The 23741-nt window shown below is 32.6% G+C and overlaps 1 protein-coding gene across 3 annotated transcripts in view; it reads right to left on the reverse strand.

Annotated features, from left to right (window-relative positions):
* LOC126855631 (uncharacterized) overlaps positions 1-23741 on the reverse strand; it is an 80137-nt gene that overhangs the window by 17446 nt on the left and 38950 nt on the right. For all 3 annotated transcript variants that reach the window (XM_050603479.1, XM_050603564.1, XM_050603635.1), the window contains exons 2-4: positions 21258-21403; positions 6069-6241; positions 2104-2268 (exon numbers count right to left, since the gene is read on the reverse strand). In XM_050603479.1, coding sequence (XP_050459436.1) covers positions 2104-2268; positions 6069-6241; positions 21258-21403 — 484 coding nt within the window. The remainder of the gene's footprint in view (positions 1-2103; positions 2269-6068; positions 6242-21257; positions 21404-23741) is intronic.

The following is a 23741-nucleotide window of genomic DNA, read 5'->3' on the forward strand; positions in this document are numbered from 1 at the left end:
CATTAAATATCTTAAAAAATGAGATTTAAATTAATATTTTATTAAAGCAAACTTTCTCAAATCATTTATTAGTATTAAATTCTTAACAGTAATTACACTACCTTTTTATATTAATTCACGTTTATTTTGTCATTTATCTTAATGTTATCTCAGAAAAATACAATTCAGCTACAGAGATTTTATTACGGAACGCCTCGTACATAGTTAATTAAATTTCATTATGTGCATTTAAGTCAAACGTTAGATACTGTCTCTCTGATTCATACTCGGTCTTTGAATTTCACTTAAAGGGACGTATATTCGCATTGTATGTTTCTGTATGTCTTGTCATGCAAATCATCGACACCTGCCTCGAGTGTCGTCTCGTCGTACAAATGTCGCTCAACGTGCTCGCCCTCTCCGTGATGAGTAATTCAATTAAAGCAAGCTTCCATGCAAACCGATGGTGGATATCCAAGGGCCGTATGGTGTCGTGACTATCATTAGGTTTACATGCTTTATTGATTAATCTCCTATGGATATTAATCCATATCTATGGATATTATTGAAGTCATAATCCGTGCACGCATGCATAGCTATAGTAATGTTTGAATGAAATAATTAAAAAAAAAGAATTTATAACATTGATTATTCAATTATATATATCTGTCATTTTCTGTGTATGTGAATATAAATTTTCTAAAAATGATAAATCTATTACACGTATACAATGCGGCAATCATGAACAGATGATTATTATGAGACATTATCTGATGTTTTATATAAAATAGCAGAAGTTTTTATCATAATTTACGTGATCACGAAAGTATGTAATCATATGCATCGAGACTAGTTGCATTTACCGCAATGTCTAGTCGCAGTTATAAGCTAAAATTCGAATCGTTGCTCTGACACATTACGTGAAGTAATTTGAAATCAGAGTTATATACTATTAACAACTAATTGCTTAATTATTTTCGCTCGATCTCTATAGATGCCATGCACTTCCCGAGTATATGCGCTTGATTCTAGCCCGATGTATTATAGCTCCTCGCACGAGCACGTTTGCGACGTTGAATTACTCACCATTCGTAAACGTGATGTGAGAATTAATTTTCCTACCTACTACTTGGGATTAGGTATTGTCAACCGCAGATTGTCAAGATCGGAGCCGCAGCGATACGTGTAGGTACGATAAAGTATCTTAGTACGATTCATCATGCCTGCGTAATGATAATTTCTTTAATGTATATTATAGTGAGTACTAAAAGATTTATTCATTATATTTATTTCCAGAATGTGTATTCTTTGTGTAGCTGTTAATATATTCGTTATCACTAGTTATTATTTGTTAATATGCTTTGTATCTGTTATGTAAATATAATAATTTTTTAAAATCTTAATAAAATATATTTTAATAAATAAAAAGTGCGCGATTATTAAATTTAAATAAAAATATATTATGAAATAATAATATAAAAAATGGAAGGTTTTGTTTTATTAGCAAAGATTAAATCTGTTTATATTAAATATAATCTGCATTAAAAAATATAAATTATTTTTGCGGTTATATTGATGAATGTATCCTTGATGGATGGACATTGTTAAAAAAACAATAAAATCAGACAATCGAAAAAAAAAAAAAAGTTGGCAAAAGATACGGAAAATTTACTTTATGCATCATTACAATACGCACAATGAAATGTCAAAAATCATATGTTAAAAATCGTAATAGGCATTTCTTGTTGATTTATTTCACTCAATCCATATAGCGCGTACAAACGCATAGAATAAACTTTGAAATTTCGAGTTTTATCTAACCGTTCTCTTGCGCCAAAATCGGCAGTTTCGACCTCCTATTATAGTAGATTGTATATTGCTCCACACAATGGTCTCCAGTTACGTAACGCGAACGTTGTGTGCGAGCGCGTGAATATTCGCATTGTTGATAAATAAATCGAGTACAACAGCTTTTTGAAAAGTGCGAATAAAACGCATTCAACGCACTTATAAATAAAAATTACATCGAGAAAATTGGTGAAAATGTAGTAGTATCGTGTCGGGAAAAGAAACTTATAACGGATAAAAAAAAAAAAAAACTCGATAAAAGTCTAAAAAACTTACGTCAAGCAGATTCATCAAAGAGGCACGTCTGCGAGGATCAGGTTCCGTCATTGCGGCCAACACTGATTGCAAAGCGGAAGAGGGCGAAACAGAAACGGTGCCCGTTAATGCCGCTATTCTAGGAGTCGTGTCAAGTAACGCCCTTCCTAAAGAATACATCCACATCTGTAATCAAAACAAGATTAATTGATATATACACACATTAAAAGATCAAATAATATACAACAGATAAAAAGAATTAATTCATTATAAATTTTTCTTCAAGCAACTATGACAATTTGAAGTACTTTATTTATATGTAAACAGAGCAGAGCGTTAAATAGTGAGAAATATATTTCGGCTAGATTAATAATTTCTGATGTATTTTAAAATATACATTCGCGGATGAAAATTTATGTCGTCAAATAAATAAAACAAATGACTATCTTAAAAAGGCGTTTTTGATTAATTTTTTTGCTAAAATATTTAATTAATATCAAATCTTGCAGCTTGCAGTTAATTTTTAATATATATAATTTTTATATGTATAAACAAAGATCTGTAGGTTGATAATTAAAATATCTTGAAGAGAAACACGCAATAATATTTCTCATTGACTAACAATAAGCTATCGCATGTCGAAGAATAATACATATCAATCTTGAGCCTTGAAAATCAAACTTTTCCATCTAAAGCAAATTTAATAATTAAATTTATTTTATTTTATAAGAAAAAATATACATATGTGCGAACACATGTAGATATAATCTTGAATCTATATATAATTCTTCTCGATATATCTAGATGCACGATTTGCGTATCAGTTATTGATATTTTTACTTGCAGAGAAAACAATGTTGTTTGATACCTTCATAGATAGTATTACAAAATATCGATTATGTAAACTTTATTTCTCTGACACTTGGAAAAAAAAACAATCAAAAACAGATTGGAAAATAAGCATTGATAAAATTTTATACTTCCACTTATTGTTAATGCTTGCAGAATAAATAGAATAAATATACAATATCAGTTCAAAATAAGTTTTGATTAGTGCTTTTTATCGTGTAAGACTTTAAACACTACATTAACGCTTAATTTTTAATTACTTTGGTCGGTACACTTAATTTTTTTTTTTATTCAGATATTCACCAATATTTTAAACATCAAAAAACCCGAGATCTTCGTGAATTTAAGCTACATTGACTCCAAGTCGTGGTCGTGGCTTTCTCGTTTATTTACGAGAACGGGAAGCAACGGTAACCACGTTGGATACATATATAGGTTGCGGCACCTGCTCGACTCTCATTGTGTACTGCGGTGTCACAGAGATCATTCTAACAACACACTTGTACATCGTGTCACGCGGTGAAAAATGTAGGAGCGACAACTGTTAGAAAAAGTAACGCTTTTTCGCGTTTGCTTCATGCTGGTTCAGGTAATCGTTGTTTGTTCCTGCAACCATTGCTGGCAAGTATTTCGTATTCTCCGAAAAATTAGAGAAGCAACGTCGAGATGAATAGGATGTTATCAGTGACAGATTTAGGATATTTTAGCAAAAGCCGAATAAATTTACATTAATCGAAAAATATTAAAATTTTTTTTTTTTCTTGACAAATTTTGATGTAAACGTTTTTAGGTTGAAGACATTTTGTAACTAACATAGAAAATAAAAAACACAAGAATTTGCATATATTTAATTCTATATAATATAAATATGCGTAAAATTAATTTTATTTAATATTTCTTTTGTAATTATAAATTCTTCTGATTAATATTTTATATTGTCATAGGCAACAAGAAAATATAAAATGTCAGAGTCATAGATTTGTGCCTTTTGGAAAATTCTACCGTTGTTTAAAGTCGTTTAGAATTGGAATAAGTTACAAGAAAGTCATACGAGTCACTGTGTTGCTCTTTTCTTTTTATTTTATTTTATTATAAAAGCTCTTGGAAAAAGAAGAAGCATTTCTTTTCGCGCGCTTTTTGACTGCGAGGTCAAATTAGTCGACTCTCGCATAAATCTTGTAAAAGTCTTTTGTTACTGTCTTCATATTGAAGTATTGCTATATAACGAACTGTTAATTATTTTTAGCTCAGTAGCGCAATGAAATTAATTATATTTTTTTCCTTGTAACGAAATCCCGTTCCTTTTTCTTCGCTAAAATCTTGTCGCGATGAAACAGAATTCATTTCTCGATATCAGATTTTAAAACATCGTTAATGGAGATGCAACGGTACTTTATTCGATTGAAATTGAATATTGCATTTTGATGTTGGCTTGCTTAGCGAGTATGGGCAGAGAGAAAACAGATTGGAATATTAAATTCTAACGAGTTTTATTGAAAGAACTTTCGTATTTTTTGTACTTAATCAGTATCGTATTTTCAAGATAATATTCTTCTACGTTACGAATATGGAAAAAAAGTACTTTTTATTCAAATTCTCTCTTTACATTTTTTATTTATACATTGTATTATTTCCACACCATAAATTCTAGTTTTTGAATAATAAAATATGAAAAATGCGAAAATTAATATTTAGTTTTTTTTTTCAATATCAAATGTATATTAACGTATTTATAAAACAGAAGTTATCTAACTCTTTCACAATTTCTCGCAAGAGAATTTATGGTTATAGGACATTGAATTAAAATATAATAGCTTCTATATTAATGTCATTGAATTCTTATAAACTTCGAAAATTTTATTTCAATGCTATGTCAATATAATTGCGGATTGCGAATTTTTCCTATCTTGTAAACGTAAATTATAGTCGCTTTTGTTCGCGTGATTAACGAGCAATACGGATACGGTTGCATCAGGGTTGCTTGTTTTCTGCAAGGACTTATCTTTTCGTTAGATACAAGGGCGAGACAGAAGAGGGAGAGCGAGGGAAGAGAGGCTTCGAAATCGGTGATATAAAAGGACGATGCGCCAAAGTTTATTTATCGTGCGCGGCGTTTGTTCTCCCTTTAATCTGCAGGAGATAAATACCGGTCTGTGTTGAAACAACGAAGCTCTATCCGGCTATCAACGGAAAGAAAGAATGGCACTACAGGGGAAGGAGGGCGAAAGAGATCGCGGCGAGAAATGGAGGAAGTGGAGAAAGCGAGAAAATCCGAGGGATGCGCTGAAAAAAATACGGGAAGAGACATAGAAACGGTTCTAGGATTTTGATAAAGGTACTGAAAAAACTGACTTCGGTCTCTGCGTGCATCCCTCTTCGTTCTTCGAGTCTTTCAAACAGTCGGCCTCGCACAACGACGGCCCCGTTAAAAATTCACCTCGGCACTCAAATGCGAGTGTCGAGCAAATAAAAAGTCGTTGAGCTGTCAAAGGACGAGCACGGCGGCTTAATCCTCTTCGCGCTGAAAGGATTTTAATAGAACGCGTTCTTAATTCTTCACGTTTCGCTCTTTTAATTATACCATTAGCCTCGCCCTTTCGTAAATACTGATACTATTTATACACATATACATTATACGCGCGTATGTGTATAATTGACCAGCCAGAAAAACAAATCTTATTTTGATGAAACATAATTTGCCCGATCTCTTCTCAATTTTCATATTTATCTCACAATACATAATTATTCACTACATTGAATATTTATTTATTTTATATAATATTTTATATAATATTAAAATCAGTGTTAGATATTACATTACATGATTATTTGAAAGCTGTAAGCATTTCTCAGGAGAATAATATGTATTATAAGTAGAGATCAATCGGGAAATAAAAAAAGCTTCCGGGAAAAGATAAAATCTTAAATTTTATATTATATAAATTTTTACAACATGCTGCGCAATAATTTATCATTAGTGAGCTGGCGTTATATAACGGAATAGCAGATGTAAAGTGAATATCAAAATATCTTGCTAAAATTCACTAAATAACAGATATTGATTGGGATGCAATTCATTATTGAAAAATTTGTTATTAATAGCGCATCATTAAGCGCCACGTTGCAATGTAACGTACTTTTTCCGAATCCGTGTCCGAATAAATCCGACCGGGTCGATATTCCGGTGGTAGGTACGCGCGAGCAGTCTCTGGCGGTGCAAGCTGCAGCAAAACCCTACCACGTGGTGTCAATTCCAGTGTGTGCGGAGTCACCACCGGTCCTGCTCTCGAGCCGCCCACCACGCCTCCATCTGGAACAAATATTAATGGAAAATATGAGTCTGTCGTCAGACATAAACTATACTAGGGTAGCGTAGTAAAAAAGATTGACATGTCCTAAGCTAAAAATCCCGTTAAAAGTATTTCGCCAAATTAAAATTTATCATAATTGTTTTGACAGTTATAAATGTAAATAGTATAATTAAGAAAAAATTTTTATATTTATACAGCAAAAAAAAAAGAAATAAAGTTTGTTAAAGACTTATACATTAACAAGCATAAAAAATAAAATAAAATATGTGGAGAATCTCTGAATTTATTAAATCGCATCCAGAAATCTTTTGCTCTTGCGAAATGGCGATTCGATGTACTGTAACTTATTATTCAAGTTTTAATATGTTGTGCAATCACATGATTTGTCGCTCAAAACCATGATCATACTCGTGCCAAACTTTACTCAAGGAGAATTAAAGTTATAATTAATTCTTCGACTAGTTAGTCTATACGGAGAGGTCGACAAGCTTAAAGGCTGATGGAAATTGGTCGCAGGTGCGCATGTGAGGATCTTCTATTCGGCAAAGGGATCTTCTGGAAATTGCTCGATTTATTTATTGCGATCGCGCGTGCTTTTGCTGTTCAGAATCATTTATTATCGTTTGTAATGCGCTACGTACTTTTCAATGTCCGTGCATTGTCAAGGTCTTACGGAATCGTGTAAATGCTTGGGACGTAATTGCAGGGAAATCGCGTCGAGATCGGGAAAGATTGAGGAAGCAGTGAATCTTCCCAACCTCTTCGTCTCCTGTAAATCTCATCTTCTTCTGCAAACTTCTAATCGTATTTTCTTCAATCGCGCTCGTCTGTAGTTGCTCCAATATCGACCAAGCCACCAGTCGTCAATCTTTTTAACATTTTTCGATCGTAGTAATAACAGTGATAGAGTTTTATCGCACAGTTTCTGTATTGCTGATGTACGTAGAAAAGCATAGACTTTAAAATATTACTCCATAATCATTTTATAAAAACATATTTTACTTAAGCATTATATTATTTTTATATCTTATTAATACGGTCGCTACGTTTTCCATGTGGACATTGCGTGGCTTTTATTTAATGGCAAACAGTCTAGGCACAAATGCCAGATCATTTATTATACCGTTCTCGTTATAAATCCCCTATAATTCGCCATTGGGGTGCTAATTCTGCGCGTGTCACGGACATTAACAGCCTAATGGTGGGCTAAAGCGCCTTGACACGGAGAATATTGTCCCACGAGTACGCCGCGGTAATTTAGGCAAGCGCTTCTACCGACAAATTCTTCCCCTTCTGCCTTTGCTAAAAGCGTCAAGGAAATTAGTGAGAACTAGCATGCGAGAATTAAGACACGCAAATAATTAAGATCGAACGCATTTATGCAGATACTTAAATCATCGTTGCTTTCTATTTTAATTACAAACATCTTTGTAAAATATTTAAAACTTATCGCACGATTTACGATCTAAAATATTTATGCAAATTATTATACAACATATATGATGTTGACGTGCAATTTATTTTTGCCCGTATTTGTTGCAAATGCATATGAGCTGCGATTTCTAATTCTACCAGTAGTCAATCTCTACGGACGATCGGACAGATCTTCGTGTAAATTAGAAAGCAGAAACGTCGGACGGAATGCTTCCGAGCGATAAACTATTTCCGTTCGTCGAAGATTTAAGCTCTAAGGAAATTACGTGGGTTTGAACGGATCGACGTGTTTACTGATAAATCTCGACTAATCCCTAGATGAGGAGAGACGAGTCGCGTAATCACATCGTCTGATCATTATAGTTTAAAGTTGGACTAGAATCCGTTTATATGTGCAAATATAATGTTTAAAATCTCACAAATTATATATATATATATATATATATATCACATATATTATGTATTTTTTTAAACCATGTGTAAATGGATTAATGCAACTGCGTTGTTGCAAATTCAATTTGGTTTTATTTTAAAAATATTCATTTGCATACTAAACACGTTAATTATCGATGACATTTGCATTTCGTCGGTAAGAAGAAATTTACTGAATAAACTGTACAGCGTTACAGGGCATTTGCGTCATTTATCACTGTCCCTTTTTCACCACCGATGTGTTATTTCGTCCAATGTTGGACCAGTAGTCGATCTCTGTAAACGATCGGACTCTCGGTCGGACGGCGCAGTCTGATCGCTGACAATAAAGCAAAGACGCGACTTGCTGTACTGTAGAATACAAGAGTCGCCGAAATTAATGGTAACGATTTATTTGCTGTAAACTGTAAACAATGTATGCAACGAAACGTGACAAACGTGACTTTGCTGAATGTTCCGCTCCGAAACGGAAAATTTGCTCGCCACAAAAATGGCAATCACTGTTTGCAAAATTTAATATCAAGCTGCAAAATTTTGTAACGATTTTTTGAGAGACAAAATGCAGAATGAATACATTTAATTTTCTTTTATCTTTTTAAATATATTTTTTGTACTTATTATTTTATTATATATTAATATTTTTTTATTATTAATATTTATTATTAATATTTTTATTATTAATATTTTTCATTTATATATATATATATATAATTTATTGTATGTTTGTCATTAAAATATATTTATTTCAATAATATTGGGTAATAATTTTACGTTTTTCTTTGATTACTAAATTGCAAATAAATATTTTAGGTAGCATTAAAGCGTAATTTTAATTACAATCGGCTAATTATTGTAACTCCTTCGTTAATATAAAGTGAACTTGCATTAATACATACAACTATGAGCATGTTTACGAAATCTTCATACATGATTGATGATCGTGCGTATATTCCAAACATTAGGCCGCTCTTTCTACATTCCATTACATCTTTCGAGTTCTCTCCGCAAAAGGTCGAAGCATCTCAAGTTACATCGTATTGTATCTGTCTTTCATCGATCTTCGTTCTGCCAATAATGGGAAATGGCGCGGGCATTCCAAAGCTTTTAGTTAAAAAATGGAAATGCCTTTAGACGTTTGTATTTTTTTCAGAATCCCTGGAGTAGTTAATCTAGCTGTCTACATAAGTAAGTTTAACATTTCTAATAATTTATATTGACAATGTGAATAGAAATAAAAAAGAAAATATGATGGGTAATCTTATAATAAGTTGACATGTTTAATTCTGCTTTTATTTTGTAAAAATCAGAGTTTATTATACGAATCAAGACAAAGTCTAATTTTTGGAAGTCAGATATAATCAAGAAAACAAAATTTCTACTCAAAAATTATAAATACTCGATTTTAAATTATTCTATCAACAATTTTTCGGATTTCTCTAAAATTTTCATGCTTTTTGATATTCGTAGAGTATTCAATCAGGTTTTATGTATAATAGAAAGCTAGAAAGAGTGTACATGCACACCCAAGGACTCTCGCTCTTTTCTTTCTCCGATTTTATTACTTACTAAAAAATAGCGAGTTATTTTTTCCTAAATATAACTAATTATTTTTCATAAATATAACTAATATTCTAAATATTCATTTAATTTTACTAATAATTTTATAATATTTTGTAATATTTTATAATATTATATATTTTGATACTAATATTTGAGTTAAATAAGCAAACCTGTCCGTTTAATAATGAAATAGATCTTGTCTGCTTTAGACAAATTAAATATTAAAAGCCGAGTTTATAGTTTCTAGTATGTGTCAAAAGACAAAAAGGCGCATCAGAATATGCGAATATCTAAAGGGAAGTCAGAAATCTTAACCGTATATGTTTGATTCAATACAATTCCAGTTGAATTCACATTTAGATTATTCACATTCGCTTTCTTTTTATCATAATTGTATGACTTTTGAGATTTTTTTTATTATTATGATGTATAGGAATAGCTCGCTAATTTTAATAACGGATTTCTCTTAATTAATTAGAAAAATTTTTTCAATTGCCAATGCGCTAATAGTTTTCAAGTTCTAAGTGACAGAAAATAAATGATCTTTACTAAATTTTGGAAACAAATAGATAAAAACATTTTCACACATAAAATTTTAAATAAATTAGGATTTTTAACGGATTGATATAATTCAACGATTTTAAATATAAAAATGTTCGAAGTAATAAAATGGCTTTTTTTGGTCAAAATACAAATCTTTTTAAAATTCAGCAAGATATGTTATTAAAGTTTAATATGGTATAATCACCGTTTATATAAATTAAGCATCATTTTACCCTTATAAATATTATTTCTCAAAGCAAACATAATATTTCTCGTGCAGTTACTGTCGCGATATTTCTGCTTTTAATCCGCGAAGAAACGTTTAAAGGGTTCTTCAAGTAAGTGAGCGTAAGCGGCAAGAGTTAGATGGTCGTCCTTTTGTGGATAGATAATGAGAGACAAAGATAGATGAGATAGAACGGAGGAAACTTCATATGTCAGGATTATCGGGATATTCGCCCTTCATCTCTCGTGGTGGATGACCTCGATACCGCTTGATAGCACCATTTTGAATGACTGATTCAACTTGTCACAGTGATTCAAATGTCAATTTTCACTGTCGATTTTCATTTGTCGGGCTCTCCTCGTTTTAAGTAAAAATAGGACTCGACTCTATAGATCGCGTTTATAACGAATCCATATTCTTATTTTATATTAAACTATTTGTTTTTTTTTTATGTTACAGCTTTTTGAGCCAACGGACATTTATAAATATTTGATGAATTTCAATATATAATGGATATTAAAACCATTTAAAGTTTCAATGAAAATTTTAACTAAAGTGCTAAAAGATAAACGATTGCATACATGAAAAAGATTATAAAAAAATATGGGAATATGTTATTTTTAATAATGTATTAGTTTCTTTAGTTTTGCACATTTATAGAATATCTCATTAAACATATTAAAATTATTATATTAGAATCTTAAATACATCTCAAGAATAACGTATTAATACTTTTTCTATAACACATTCTCATTTATGTATTAACATTATTTTATATATAAAACCAAATAATTTTTAAAATTATTTCTCGACAATATTTTACTCGAGCTATTTTTTTTTTTTTTACTCGGAGTTATTTTGACGATTCGTGGCTATCGGAAAACCTTCCGAGTTCTCGGCGCATTTCACAAACGCGATTTTTCCTTGCCAGGATGGTCGCGTATTTACTCGCCGTATTACTCAACAGATACAGGACTCACTAAATAGAGAAGGGAACGGGGTGCGGATAGCAGAGGGTGAATTTCGAACGGTCAGTGTTTATGGGACAGACAGAAACGGAGGGCTCTAGGAGACTATCCATCAATGTCAAAGTTCGTACATATACATGCATATCTACACACGTACAGAATATATCCTCAGTCTTCTCCACGCTGTCCATACACGTACGCACGCCTACGTCACGCCCACGCGAACGGGACACCGTCCTGGAATCCGCCAACGCGGTTAGGAAATAGGTGAACATTTGCGCTTCATGAATCTCTAAAATAATCTTCGTGCGCTTTCGATGCAAGGTGTTAGTAGGAATTCGCGGGATGATATACGAGATGCTATTGAAAATTTTCCGGACTTACTCTATAAAAAATGTTAAGCTTACCTTATTTACAATTCATCTTCATCCTCTTCGAAATACTTTCGTCTTCTTGTGACTTTATACAGTCATCTCAGTGCTTCTGCCACATTTCAAATTTTTCCTGTTATCTTTTTTGCTGCAATTTTGTTTAAATGTTTATCCTTTAATGTTTACCCTTTGCTATTCGGCCTTGATTTTTTGTACCATCGATTTTTTGTAAACATCGCCCTTTGAGCTTTAGTTTTATTTTTGGGAACAAAAAGAAGTCAGAAGGAGCTAAATTTCTTACGAATAATTTTTGCAATTTTTTCAACCTTTTTAAAGATTGTGTTGATGTGCAGCCATTCTGTGTGCTTGTGTTCGATCAACGTTTTGATCAAAGTTTTGTGTCAAACTCGGAAAATTGGCCGCCAAGACTCTCGAAATAATTTGCCAGGCCTTTGGTGATGACGCTCTAGACCATACACAGTGTTTCGAGTGGCTTGCATGTTTCAAAAAGGATCTAACATTGATCAAAGACGTCCAAACATACAAGACGCGCATCAGCATAATTTCCGAAAATGCTGAAAAAATTGCAAAAATTGTTCGTGAGAATCGTCGTCAGATTTAGCTTCTTTTTTTATTCTTAAAATTGAAATTAAAGCTCAAAGAGTGACATTTTGAAACGATATAAGAAATTAATATCGAATCGCAGAGGGTGCTTCACATAAAACTACAGCAAAATGATTTTCAGGGAAAATTTGAAGCATGGCCGAAGCGCTAGGATGGCTGTATAAAGTTACAAGAAGACTACTTTGAAGGGAATGGAGAAAATTGCGAATAAGCCTAACATTTTTATAGAGTTTCTTTGTTATAAGTCCGGAAAATTTTCGGTGACATCATCAATTCTTGGGAAATCTATTTTTTAAAATTATAACACAAAATATTCGTCGACATATTGTAGACCTTTTTTTCTTTGCAAAAATATTTATTACTACTAAATGCTTTTAAATTATGTCTTTTATTTTGCTTTTCCTCCACGAAAACATAATGATATACTCATAAACATATTTATATACATTGATATTTGATTCATTGACTTATATATATGTAAATAAAATTAGTTTCTTATTTAAATAACAGGATTGCGGTTATTTTATTACTATATCTTTTATCATTTGTACATATTTTATATTTATAAGTTTAAGGAAGCATTTAATTTCTTGTTCCATTTTTATCGTTTTTTAATTTATACTGCTTAATATAGATATCTTCTTCGAGACTACACAATATGCTAATGTACGGTATGAAGACGTGAGCTGAACTTAAAATAAAAGAGAAATTGTATTCAAGGAATAGCAATTGTATGTCTGTGTGTATGAGTGTGTGTGTGTGTAAGTAAAACGAGCATTTCAGCCAGCTATTCATAGAAACTTTTATTTCCGATCGTTTGAACTTGGTCGGTCGAATTGATTTTATTCGATAATAGTATCGATTTTCTACAAAAATATTTGAAAAACTTCATAATGACTCTACTTAAGATTGTAGTAATTTAACATCAGATCGTAAATGAATTTGACATTATTACTACACGAAATGTCTTCCGTCGTAAAAATCATTGTCATAAATTTTTCTGTCACGAATAAGAAAGTTTCTCGCGATAAGACTTTTGTGAAAGCATCGAAATCGCAAAAGAGGAACCACGCGTTACATAAATTTTTATTATTTTTATTATTTCTAATATTTGTTTGTAATTTGTTTGTAATTGATTCGTATTACACATTGATGGCACAATCTCTTAAAGATGCTATTAACATGTTTAACAGTGCATTTCCCGCCACTGCACTCCAACGTACAATTTAGGATAATGATTTTACGAGGAGGAATGGTACGTTATATCACGTTAATAGCATCATCGGTTCGCTACGTTCATAATTCGATTATCCGCGCGAACGCGAGATTTCGTGATTCTTTCCCGCAGACTCGTCCTACACGTGGGAAATGCCTATTCGTCTTCTCTCCGCCGCCCTTCAATGATTAGTGACTTCTATCTCGATCATTAATTATGTCTCGTCGCTGTTGCAGCTGCCATATTCGCCGATTCCGGCGATGCACTTCGTACGTCTTTCGCATTAACGAAACTTTCTAACTTTTCTTTCACAGTTCACTTATATTATATAATATTTAGATCGGTGAGTAATATTCCGCATCTTGATGAACCAATTCAAGGTAGATCAACTTACACACAAGATGCGATGGAATTTGTGGAATATAATTTGGCACAGAAAGCTTCAGTTTCCGATCATCAAATGTGCTTCGTATCTTAGTCAAATGTGCACGTCATCTTCAAATTATCATAATTTATAAATTCTAACAAAAATATTAAAAGTTAGAATTATTTTCTTTATTTAGCGTCATTGGGAATATAACCGACGTTAAAAAAAAAAGAAAAATGTGATAACTAAATTTTTTTTACCTCGATTTTAAAAGCACCGTTTAATCCGGAAACACTACGGTGCTATGGAAACTCATTATTAAAATGAAGTTACTGCGGTCTCGTTCGTTTCAATTCATAAGGCATCGCGTATGCTCGCGCTGACGAATAGAACGGAAAAAGCATCGGGAAAAATGCGAGACGTATGTAAAATATGCGACGTATATTTTACAGCGGTACGTGTCGAGTTCCGGATGCTCCGCTCTCTTCGATTCCTCTCAAAGATCGTTGAGAGGTTTGCTAGGGATTGCGGGGGTGCGGGCTCTTGAAATGAGATGTATCATCTAATGGTTTTTTATGCTTGCGGCGTCATTTACGGCGAACTCAGGCTTTGCGGATAAATATTTATCCTTGCGAGTTCCTTGTCGCACTCCTTCGGCGCCAGCAACAGTGACGTATTTCCATTCCTTTTTCTCGACACGTCTTTTTCCTCGATTTCCAGATGCTATCATATTGCTGATCGAATCAATCATTACAGCAACAATCTCAATTCGATCGCCAATGTATTAATATAATTCCCGACAGTAAGTCTGCGTATATCATATATCTTTCATTATTGACGATAGTCTCATACACTCAAAGATTCTTGTATAAATCAATAGCTTATCTCGCAATAAAAGTTTTTAATTCCCGTGCAATGATATTACGATGATATCGTGATGAATTACAACTAAAATAAATATTTATTTTTGCACTTTAATTATGCTAGATCGTTTACATCAATTGTAAAACTTAATTAAAATTTAGTAAATAATTTAATAAAATTAATAAAATTTAGTAAAAAAAAGTAAATTTATTTTAAGCAGAATTAAATTTTTTAAACAATTTTATTGGACATACATAACTTATGCGATGCTTTTCATTAACTTATATGAATTTTAAGTCTGTTTTATAATGCGTGATATAATCCGGCACATAAAATTGCAAATAAATTCGAAAAATCGAGATACAAAAATCGGTTTTATGTTAATCGATGCAAAGCTTTTATTGTCTTAAAGTACATTGGGTTTCCCGTATTGACAAATATATTTCATCCAGTTGTTTTAAGTATTACTGTGCCTTTTATTTATTTTTTTTTTTCTATTCGAGACTTTGCGTCCAACTTTACCCGCTCAACACAGAATTGCCATTAAAGGTACCAGACGCCCGCCAATCAGTGTGCATTTGTTTCAACGTAGGACTAGTAGTTAATACAACCAGACTTAAGTCCTGCAAAACTTTGTTTAGTAGACAGATGCACAATGAACAGTGAAAAACATTCGTGACAAAACTCCGATCAAAAGTTGAACGCAACGGTTTTGCACTTTCCTGAAAATCGACGACTGAAAAGGACCGATTTCTGTGACAAAGGGCATCACTTGTCATCACAGATACGTCTTGCGAATCGATGCTCGTGTAGACCACAATCGCGGCACTTCCAATGAAATATGCAACTTCGTGTGTAAATCGTCACGCCTATTGTAGCGGAAAGTTATGCGAATGGTAGAAGCGGGCGGAATTTCAGTTATTTTCGCATTCTCTCTTATAAAATGAAATTCCAACCATGTGAAAACCGACACCTGTATTATCATCGCTCCTTGCATGTTGAGTCTCGCGCGGGACGCATACGTTTTTGTACGTGATTTCTCGATATTCCACGCGAGCGGTTAACCCAGATTTTAATAACGTTAAAGCTATGGTCCAGCGACAATGATCACGAAACTATGCAGATCATAAAAGCTCGTGCCTTGAAAACAATTAGTTTTATATAAAAGAAGCATTTTTTGAACATATAAAACTATAGAAATATATCCGCCATTTTTTTATAAAAAATATTAAATTTATTCTACAATATTGGTGCATTTTAAAAAAAGATTAAATATTGGGATTATTAATTAATTAGATTATAGATAGACTGAAAATAAAATGCAGCTTTACGACAACACAAATTTTTTGTACAAAATTTTCAAAGATTATGCTAATATTTAGCTCCTAGGGGATCACGATAACCCGTGCTGCAAGTAAGAGCCAGGCACATATTTTTCTTCCGTACTCTCAAGTGGAAAGAGACACGTCAGTATCAGACTCCTTTTTAAAATACTCGCGCCAATACTGCTGGCTCTGATCTGCAGGGAATCCATATCATAAATCGTAGATCGCAAAGGCAAATCAAGTCGATATTTTCCGCGATTTTTATATTTTTCATGAGAAATGTATTTAAAGCTCGAAATCTTTCCTCTTCTTCCTTATCGAAATGTTTTTCTGTTCAAATTATTAATTTAACGGTGCATTTAAGATAGATGAAAATATTTCAGACATGCTGTAAATGCACGGATTCACTGGTGACCCTGTTTGGGTGTCGCCGAATAGTGTCTCTCTAGCCGGTGGCATTGTGTGTCGCCGACATTATTAAAGCCCCTGTACACTTTCCGCGAAGCACAACCAAAGGAGTCACTGCCGTAATTCCGGCATTTCTCTTCTGCAAGGTGTACCACGGGTGGATGAAGCTGCTGCTTTGAGAAGAGCCGCGATAGAAAGGATGATTCTTGCTGTCTGCTGTCAGTTTAAGGCAACAGATGTCACGATGGCGATTATGCGGCGAGAACGATTCTCGACAGTAATATAGAGTCCAATTTCGCACTTTTATGGTTGTACGGATTTACATGATAAATTCGTGTTTTTTCGGCAACTCTGACACGAGGAAAAAATGCAATCTCATTTCGAGAATCCATCCGGTTGAATTATCGTGCACGGATGAATTTCGATCGCGTATGGAAAATTGCATTTTTTTTACGTCAAACTGCAGGATATAATAATATTATTACATTTCTTTTCTCGAGAGACTTTAATTGTATTTATAATATTTGTGAGACTAATAACGAGGATCAAACTTTGATCGCGTCAAAAAAAATAAAGCTTTAATCTGGTCATTATCAGGACGAATGCAAGGATGAATCTTTGGTATTTGAGGTCCAAGGTTCTGCGATGCCGGCGAGGCACCGCTTATTATACGGCGCTCGTGAGTCATGCTATGCGGCATTGCAATCGCAGGATACCTCAGCGAGGCGATCTCAGGGGGAAGTGAAGCACCCGAATTGCCGACATTGTAAACACGCCTGTTAAGCCGCGCGTATGTGAATCAAGTATGAAACGCGAGCGTTGAGCACCACTTGACGCGCTTAATCTCGCGCGAGAAGGCAATGCACGTGTCTCCATACTAAAATATCGTTCCTTTTTTTTAATATCCGTTACCTTTACTGTCTACATAATTTATCATTTTGTAAATCCTTATTCCTTTAATTATCATTGGCGATATCACTATTAATATTACGATGCTGCGATGAAACAAAGGGTATCGATCATTGCTAGATTTAAACAGCCTCTTGTCAAGAGAAGCGAGGCATATCGGTCACGAGTTATTTCGAGATGTTCAAGATGACTTTTTGGTATTAAATAGCAAAGGCTTTGACATGTATTTCATCCGCGAATCTTTCAGAGTTCGCTGAGGGACACAGTTCTTTTTGAGATCGCGCGACTTTCTGAAGAGTCGTCGAAAAAGATGACGCTGCTTCTTGAGATTCTGAATCTTGAAGGTATTTTACAGATTACGATGCTCAAATGCAGATTCAAAAAAAAAAAAAAAAGAAATTGATACATTCTTAGATATCTCATATTAAAGTAAAGTCTAATATCTGTATATGATAAAAAAGTTATTTAATCTGCACGGAGATAATGTCACGGATAAGTGAACTGCCGTGACAGTAGCTTTGCTCGATGATGCGAATGATGTTACAATAGCGTTATCGATTAATCGATTAATAGCGTTGCTTTGACGCCTCCCGACGACTTGTGATTATTGAATATTCAACGTTCGACTTGCTCAAGGCGAAGGGTATCGTAATCGCCATGATATGTGCAATTTGATAATGCTCGGTCTCTCGGCCTTTGTGCTCTTCAGATTTAATGCTTTATCGATTCTCATTGGAATGCATCATTCGTAATATTCCACTTTGAATTCTGCTTGCTGTTTCCCATACCGCATGCCTGTCATACCGCATTTATATAGAGACAAACAGATGGCAGATTTTCCTACAATTCTATTTTTCTGACATATTTTTATTGCGCTTGTTCTCAAAAATATTTATTTCATATCGTTCATAAAATGTAATATTTATATCATATAATGCTTCACCGCGATCAAAACGGTCTTTATTTCGCTTGCAATAACACAATTTTCACGATGATGTATACTTCGAAAGTATGTTAATCTAGCGCGATGATAAATTTACCCATTGCCACAGGGAACGTACCAATCGACAGACGTGCATATGGCGCCGAATGCATCATGAATTTTTTTGTAAAAACATGGGCGTACGATAATAATGAGTTTGGTGAATGATTACATTATTAATAATATATATTTGTAATTAAATATTTTATCGAACTGAATAAAAATCGCGGTTGCGCAGTAAAAAAATTAGAAATTAAATTTGAAATTTGCATATTGCACGTGATATATTTACGTGCAAATGAGTGAACGCACGCGATATAAAACAGTGAATTATTGCGGTGTTCAACTATTTGTTTATTAATTTAGTAAAGTCATACTATTAATTTAGTAAAATCATACTATTAACATTACACGCGTGCAAACGCACACATGCATGATAAAATATATAATTATATGTAATAATTAAATGTATAAATGGGCAAAATTGACTCTAACTTTATAGTTGTATATGTCTTTATAATATATACTGAATATTGATGTTATATATTACACATTTTCTGCAATCATTATTATGATCATTATTATTGATTGTTATTAATATTATTATTATTACTACAATTATAAGGTGAACATTTCAAAAGAAGTTATAAGCAGAGTTATTCTAATTTTTTAATATTGCGGTATATTTCGAAGAATTATCTTCTTTATTATACGCGAGAATCTGATTATCGAGAAAGATTATCTTCATACATTCATATATATTTATTTTTTTAATTTATATTATTTTAAAGAAAGTTTTCTTAAATTTCTCCAAAAAATAATTTACTTTTTGAAATATCTAAGATACACATAAAATGCAATCATCATCATTGCATATGCTACTCATTCCTTTTCAATAACAACAGATATCCATTACTCGGAATTTTTTCTGCGGTTTCTTCTGCTCTCGAAAGCGTAAAGCCCAAAGATGATCCACCCGCAAATTCCGAAAGCTTTGCAGAAAATATTGGTCGAGCTTGCCGCAAACTCCCGCTATATTGCGTGGTTTAAAGTTTAAAGTGTTTCGCGTATGACTACATCTATCTGAACTTTATTGTGACCACTGTGTGTCTGTGTACATGTGTGTATCGTCTTGTAACTGAGAAAAACAGCAATAAAATCTGCGCAAACAAAGAGAAAAGTAACAACAAAGTTAAATTAAATAAAATTATATTAAAATCTTATATACACACACAATAAAGTATTTTGCTAATAAGTGTATTAATAATTAAAGTACCAATTCTCCAATTAAATCTGTTATAGATAAAAAAATGCATATCACAGAATTATTTTTGTTAATTTAAAAAAATTAAGTACAAATTTAATATCAAAATATGACTTATTGAAATTATTATAAATTCTATAAATATATAAATTTAATAAGAAACAAATTTTCAAGAACTTCTTTTGCTGTAATAGAGTTTATTTTATTAAATTAATCGAGAGTTTTACTAAATAATTAATATATTGTTTTAGATCGTTTTATAATATTATCTGCAATCATTCCGATGCAAATATTGTACATTTCTCATTTTTATGATAGCGATAAAACAGAATGTCTATATTTCTCATGCGTAAACGAAAAATCTACGAAACATTACACGCAACAATGTTTTCGCTAAATGTATTGATGTCTTCTTAAATATTTCGTCAACGTCGTCAAAGATATTACGAATAACCCATGCTCGATTACATCAAATCCTTCCTGCATCATTACTTCTTCGCGTTTAGGACGTCCTGAAGGTCATAGAGTGAAACAACGTCACGCTCTGACGAAGCAGTCTTCTTATGATATTTTCTTTTATATCCATTTTATTTCACGCATCGACGACTGTTGACGGTGCCAAAAAAAATGCCTTTCGTGTGACAGCGTGCGCTATAAAAATCGTATCTGTCCACCTCATCTACCCTCTGGCGCCAAAAATCCTCGACGGCCGAGTTACGTGATTGATGATGCATCGAGGAAGTTAGGCAGAAATCCCTTTTTCCCCGAAAGAGAAAAATCAGGAAAGTTCATCCAATTAAATCATTTCTTTTTATCATCATTACTCGCTCTCTATGTAATCAGTATTGTTTATTAGTATTTGTATTGTTTATAAATAATCAGTATTTGTTTATAAAAATAATAAAAGTTAGACATAGATAATATTATGACAATAGCAATTATATATAAGTATTAGTTTTATATAATTTTTATTAATATTTAATATAATTATCACTTTTATGTATATTATCACTTTTATATTACTTCAATTTTATGTAATTTTATATTTATAAGATTATAAAGTTAATGAAAAATTAGTGAAATCTTTACAAATTAATATTTTAAATATCAAGAAAAAAATTTTGTTGTAATAAAACAAAATCCAAGATATAATTAAATACTCTAATAGTCAACACTGATTTTGCCCATTTCATGTGCATTCGTGTAATTAATAGTATGACTTTAATAAATTAATACAAAAGAGGTTGAAAAGTATGTAATAATTAAATGCGTTTTGTGTGGCATTCATAGTTTGCAGATGAATATATCGTGCAATATGTGAATTTCATATCTCATTTGTAGTTTTTTTTTTATCACTCAACTGCAATTTTCATTTAATTTGGTAAAACGTTTGCTACATGTATTATTATAATAATGTGCTCGTTAACTAAAGAACTAGTGACAAGAAATGAAAAATTATTTCTCTTTTCTGTTTATTTCTCTTTCGGATTATACATATCAAAGTATGTAATTTTCAACTTACTTGAAAGAAAGAGATCTTGGAGGGCCTGGGCAGCTTGGCAGAGGAGAGCCCATGTTTCTGCAGCAGCGAGTCCTGTGCCTCGCAGGGTAAGAACATCCCCTGCCACCACTGCGAGTCCTGGGACTTCGGTCACGTCCGTTGGCATTCTGTGAATAAAACAATGCTTTGGCACAATATTTTTTAATTATCCAATAATTAAAATTTACGTGGATTAATCACGTAAATGTTTTTTATAGGGCAGTCTTTTAATGAATTGTGTAAGAATATGAATTGGAAATATCAAGTGAGATTGTTGGGTAAAGACTTCGATTCCACTGTCCCAAGGCAATCATATTTTATTTTGCCTTACAGGATGAACATGCGTAGGTTCGAAGAAACGACACGGTGGTAATATATTTCGTAGCCTCTGTCTCGAATAAACAAATACAAACAAGCCGGGGCGTGCATATATTAAAGGTATCGGGCTTGTTGCTTGCTCAGTCTCGTTTATATTAGCTGCTTTGTGGTTTGATGTACTAGCGAACGAGGAACTATTTTGCAAATGTTACGTTCCTTCATTTTCCCGACAGCGTCATATATCGTGTGAAAAAGTATGTAAAAGAGATCTTGATTACAATAAAAGGTTTATTAACATATATGATATAGTTATACTTTTATAAAAAAAAGCATTTATATTTTTTCTATTGGAAATTGACACAAATGTGGCTTTGAATTAATTTGTTAAATTAATATAAGTAATATATATTTCTGATTTATTCATATTATTTTATATTACATTTTATATTTTTATTTAAAAGAGACATTCTTTTCTTTCAAAAAAATATTTAAAAAAATTCTCATCAAATTGTTGTTGCTTATAAGAGAGTTTTACAGAGAGCGTCGTGAAGATAGGATATAAAAAATTGAAATTATTTTACAAAAAATGTTTTTCTGATAAAAATTGACAACTTATATTTACGGAATATTTTTTTAATGAATATTTCTAGAAGATAAGATAACATAAGATAACATAAGAAACATAAGATCAAGATAAGCTCAAGTTTATCGATCGAAGGTGAAAATCCCGCAATTTTCCGCAAATTTATTTTTAATCAAAAGCGCGGCGATGCGACCGCGTGATTCTTCTTTGTCTCCGTCTTCGCATATGAATTCAGCAGCCGCAAATCTCGATGTCATATGCACATCCCGAGAAACAATCAACAGATATACCGTCGTCAGAGAAAACAATAGACGTCAGCTCCATTTTCAGCGATGTTCTCCTCTGCGACTGCTCTTTCAAGCAAAGTAATGTGCAATGCTATCGTTATCTGCCCTTTGCTGATCCCCGCTGATTTCTGTTCGACCGTGTTTTGAAAAAAGAGCTCTGTTTTATACATATTCGCTCAACGCGTGAGTCGTCTTTTACATCAAAACTTAATACATTGTCTAATTGTTACGTGTGTGCAACGTTGCTTTATGTGAAAAATAAATATGATTAAACATTATTATTCAAATCTTATGAAAATCAAAAAAAAATCCTGAAACTTTAGAATATTATATCTATCATTTTCAGCTATCATAAGGAATTAATTGCTATTATGATTATAATTATTATCGTCAAATTGACAAATGTATGTAAAAATGTATAGTTGCAAAATTTTGCGGCAAAAGAAGATTGTTTTATTATAAAAATACTTTTTCTAATAAAATGAACATTTACATAGTACGTATATCGAGAAGTTTGATAGATGGTCAGTTTCAGATTATCAAGTTTCCTCAGAGAATCGAGAGATTTCAGTTCAAAATATATATATATATGTATATATATATATATAGTTTCGTGGATGGTACGTTTCGCTCCTCTGCACTTTCTCGCACTTCTAACTTAGCCAGCTGCGATTGTCCTTTCTATTATGCGCTGATCACGGTGGCGAAATTTCCGCCTGAATGAAAACGCGGTTCTTCAAAAGGCGATACAACTCTCTGCAGTAACTTCGGTGTCGTTCTCAATATTGAACTTTACTCGAACAAACTGGCTAATAAAGAAAATAATTGAAACTGTAAACTATCAATGAGATACTCTATATAACGTGGAGAAAATATTATTTTTATAACACTTTTTTGAAATGATAAATCGCGCTCATGTTCTGTTCCTTTCACGAATTATATTTTTATTAGATAGACGTGCGAAATTTTTCAATCTGCAATACGTTCGATAGACTATTGGTATGACTATAATTGTGATTAGTTCCATAGCAGGACGGATGTCAATTCACAGCGTGTCCGCCTTTATTCGATCAGATGTGATCGTTCGTTTCACCGACATGTATTACGAAGTTATCGTAGAAATTTCCCATTTAACGTGTGCGCTTCCACACTATTTACAAGCGATTCCGTTAACAAAGTTATAAATTAAACGCAATCTCTCAGGTGTAACTTCCTTGTAGTAATTAAGCAGTAATTAAGGCGACGCATTTTGACGTAATTATGATCACAATTATTTAT

This window comes from Cataglyphis hispanica, chromosome 1, assembly GCF_021464435.1.
Source record: "Cataglyphis hispanica isolate Lineage 1 chromosome 1, ULB_Chis1_1.0, whole genome shotgun sequence".
NCBI lineage: Eukaryota > Metazoa > Arthropoda > Insecta > Hymenoptera > Formicidae > Cataglyphis > Cataglyphis hispanica.